We start from the raw sequence: 3,931 nt of genomic DNA, 5'->3' as shown, positions 1-3,931 counted from the left end.
TTTTTACAACATAGGATTTGACAAAAGTCCAAAGGTATCACATAATCAATTGTTTATTGTAAATCAGAAACTGAGTTACGTTAAAAATAAAACATCCACACAATAACTTACTGCGATGACTTATACCTATGGTGTTTGTATTGCGATAGGCTTACTGTCCAAACATTGAAAAGCTTTGAATAATAAAATCGAATAAGAAACTGTGTGGGAATTCTGACACATTTCATGCCATGTATTCTGAAAGTATATGTATTCACCTCTGTAAATGACTCATTGGCAGACTAGCCTCAAAAACCTTGCTTGTGTGCTGTTGGCATGCAGCTGCTAAACAATCCGTGGATCTGTGGAAGCTGTAAAACTGCACTGTGGGCACAGCAACGTGTGCCACGTTTATGCTACTTCTCAGAAAAGAAGCGTTCTATCTTTGTAAGGCAATATCGCTGGCGGTTAACTTTTCCGTCATGGATACTTTTTTATATACCCCATCCAAAGTTAAAAGGGCGAAGGTGGTTTTGTGTTGTTGTTTTTTTGTTTAACCAGAACTGCCAGCACATGGAGCGGCGGTGCTCAGAGTCTTGCAGCGGATACACACAGAAACCTCAGATTGTATCGCTTCCCGAGAAGCCCTTGGTTTTTTAGACCGGAGCACCATCAGAGTTCAGTCCTAGTTGCAATATTAAGCAACTTCAACGGGTATTGCGAAAGAAAGCCTGTGTTTATTGTGAGCCTACGTGGTTACACTACATTACTACTACACAGTAGTTATAATGATCCTCAGTGTAGACTTGAAAAATATGGTGATTATGAGGAGTGAGAAATATGTAAAAAAGTGGTCATTGCCGATGTAGTCCAATACTGGCAAATATTTAGTGATGTTAAAAGTCTCTAAAAGGTAGCATACAACATATTAGTCATTATCTAATTTATAATGAATTTTGCTCTTAGCTTGACTACAACATTCAAAAAGTGACACATTCTATCTAATTTGCGAAATGCTTCAATAGCTCTTTGAAGGATTAGAACCTAAGTGTCTCTAGGCAGAGCCAACCCAAAGTCGGGGGTGGGATTCACATGCTTGATGTACAGTTTCAGTGGTTCATGTAGGGAGAGCGAATCAACATAGCTGTCACGAAAGTCTGTCAAAAGCCACAGCATTGCCAGTAAGGATTCATTTCAAAGGTATACCTGTAAGTACCGGACCACTGACAAACGCAAACAGCTTGTTGAGCTTCCGAAGGAGCAATTGTCCTTATTTGTCGTAGATAAACAGCTGTTTCTTGCCAGGGAATATTTCTCAACTAGATCACAGGAATCTATTTCATGTTTTTTCGTTTTTTGGGGTTCTCCTCGACAACAGATGGCGATGTCTTCTGATAACATTACAGTGGATCCGTTTTCAGTCTCTCCTCGTCCCAACCAGAGCTCCTGTGATGTTTTCACCGGCCAGGCTGTTGCCACGGTTCTCTTCCCATCGTCTACTTGCTGGTGTTCCTCATCAGTGCCTGTGGCAACAGCCTGGTGCTCTACGTGATCTGTCGCAGTCAGCAGAAGTGTAACTCACTTCCATCTACCTGCTGAACCTGGCTCTGTCCGACACCCTCTTCACCCTGTTGCTGCCGGCCAGGATCCACCTACTACATCCGTGGCTTCGACTGGCCTTTCGGGATGTCATGTGCACGTTGACCGCAGTCATCTTCTTTGCGAACACCTATGCAGGTATGTACAACGAAAGTGGGGGAAACACATGCACATGATTTATCTGGGGGTGCACGGGGTCGGCTTAGCTCAGGAGCTAGAGCAGTTGTCTTGTAACTGAAAGGTTACTATTTCGATCCCCATCTCCTCACACTACTGTAATCCCCTGAGTGTGTCTTGCTCATGTTTCCCTGAGCAAGACACTTAACCCTAACTGCTCCTGACGAGCTGGCTGTCGCCTTGCATGGTTGACTCTCCCGTCGGCTGTGTCAATGTGTGTATTAACTGATGAAAGTCGCTTTGGATAAAAGCGTCTGCTAAATGCCCTAATTGTAATTGTATCTGATTTATCTTTTTTGTTTTAATTTTGCAATGGTTATCGTGGGTCGTACGCTCATGCTTTTTTGGGTGGTCTTAAACAACAACCTAACAACTTTAACCTTTGACCCGTCATAGGCATCGGCTTCATGACCTGCATCTCCGTGGACCGCTTACCTGGCCATGGTGCATCCGCACCGGCTGCGGGAGTCTGCGCAGCGTGAAGGTGGTCCGACGGGTGTGCGGCCTGGTGTGGGCCATCGTGCTCCTGGAGGTGGCCTCCGTGCTGTTCAAGAGCATGCTCACGACCACCGTGGGCAAACGCACATGCATGGAGTTCTCCAAACTTCGGGGCCAGGTCCATGCTGTATCTTCTCCTGCTGGCCTGCGTCTTCTCTTTCTTCCTCCCGCTGGCACTGATCCTCGGATGCTACGCCCAGATCAACAGGAAGCTACGCTCCGCCGCACGGCAGAGCCCGCTGGGCAGCGGGGGCCCGGGGGGGGAGTGGACATTGCAGGGCCAACACCATCATCCTCCTCATCTTGCTCACCTTCACGGTGAGCTTCGGCCCATACCACGTCAACATCATGCAGTTCATGGCGAGGAGTCTTCTCGCAGAGCCCCCGTGTCAGGAAAAGAGTGACTTCAAGGCGTCGCTGCAGGTGAGCTGACCGTATTTTTCCGTTTCCGCCTACATTGATTTGAGATCCATGTATTTTGTGTTCTGAGATGTCCTTTCTACACTTGTGCTCCAGGTGACCGTGTTGCTCATGAACTTGAACTGTGCCTTGGATCCCATCCTCTACTTTTTCGCGATAAAGACCTACAAGAAGAGGGTGATGAGTCTGTTCAAGGGGAATAAGTTGACATCCTCTGATCTTCATTTGAAAGTCAGGCAGAAGAGCAGCAGCATTACCTAAGAAGGTAGTGTGAAAAGTGAAAGATAGAGCCCTGTTTTATCTTATTTGTATTTTTGGGTTATGTTGTGTAACATGATGTAAAACCGCACTATCTTAACTATTAGAATCTGTAAAAAACTTTGATTTATTACCGGGGACTCATCACCTCTTCTTGTAGGCGTGTAATCATTTGTGTGTAGTATCCCAAAATAAACAAAATTACAACCAAACTACTAGGAATATGCACTCCATTGATTGATGGCATTAAACATTGAAGTATTTTTTTCGTTCTGAATTGTGATTAGAACTTGTTTGGTCTGTTTGGGAAACTTTTTTGGTCATTAAAAGAAAACATTAATGACTTGCTCACTTTCAGTCGGCAAAGAAGTAGATATGTGGACCAAGTCGGGTGGAAAACTATTAGAACCTAGCAAAGCGTGTAATTGGATGTCCATTAGTTCCTTCTCGGGCACTGTGAAAAATTCTCCCTCTCATTTCCCTCTTTACAAATCTGATGAGGCAGAGAGATGAACAAGTGCTTGAGAGAAAAAAAGACAAGGAAAGTTGGGTGATGAAACTGCAATTGCTTCAATAAGGAATAACATTATCTCCTTGAGCGTTTCCCAGAATATTCAACAGTTATGAAGGTGGCACCCTGTCAATAAACTCTTCAGACAATTATTATGGGTGCTTTTACAGGTTATGAGCAGGTGCACTCTCTCCACTCCACACATATGGACACACACACACACACACACACACACACACACACACACACACACACACACACACACACACACACACACACACACACACACACCACAACACACACACACACACACCACACACACACGCGCGATTGCCATATTCACCTCAAATTAGCTATGAGGCAGTCACATACACACATGAAAAGGGAATAAAGAGAACTTTAAAAGAACAGTGGAACCCTGGTTCACATCTCTCTTCACAAACACATCTCGTGTATGAGTGAGTGTGGGTGGTAGGGCTATGTAATGGT

At 44.7% G+C, this 3,931-nt stretch overlaps 1 protein-coding gene across 1 annotated transcript; it reads left to right on the top strand.

Annotated features, from left to right (window-relative positions):
- Window positions 1–1,091: 1,091 nt before the first annotated feature.
- Window positions 1,092–3,681, top strand: LOC115533706 (G-protein coupled receptor 183). The gene is given in 12 exon segments (XM_030344333.1): window positions 1,092–1,179; window positions 1,358–1,469; window positions 1,472–1,555; window positions 1,558–1,628; window positions 1,630–1,660; window positions 1,663–1,716; window positions 2,152–2,186; window positions 2,188–2,220; window positions 2,222–2,361; window positions 2,363–2,498; window positions 2,500–2,676; window positions 2,770–3,681. Coding segments are annotated over 11 exon segments (1,038 nt in total). The 5' UTR covers window positions 1,092–1,179; the 3' UTR covers window positions 2,935–3,681.
- Window positions 3,682–3,931: the final 250 nt, after the last annotated feature.

Source organism: Gadus morhua, chromosome 20 (genome assembly GCF_902167405.1).
Source record: "Gadus morhua chromosome 20, gadMor3.0, whole genome shotgun sequence".
In the NCBI taxonomy this organism is placed as follows: domain Eukaryota; kingdom Metazoa; phylum Chordata; class Actinopteri; order Gadiformes; family Gadidae; genus Gadus; species Gadus morhua.
The sequence above is the reverse complement of the archived record's forward strand: the minus strand, read 5'-3'. Positions and strand labels throughout refer to the sequence as shown.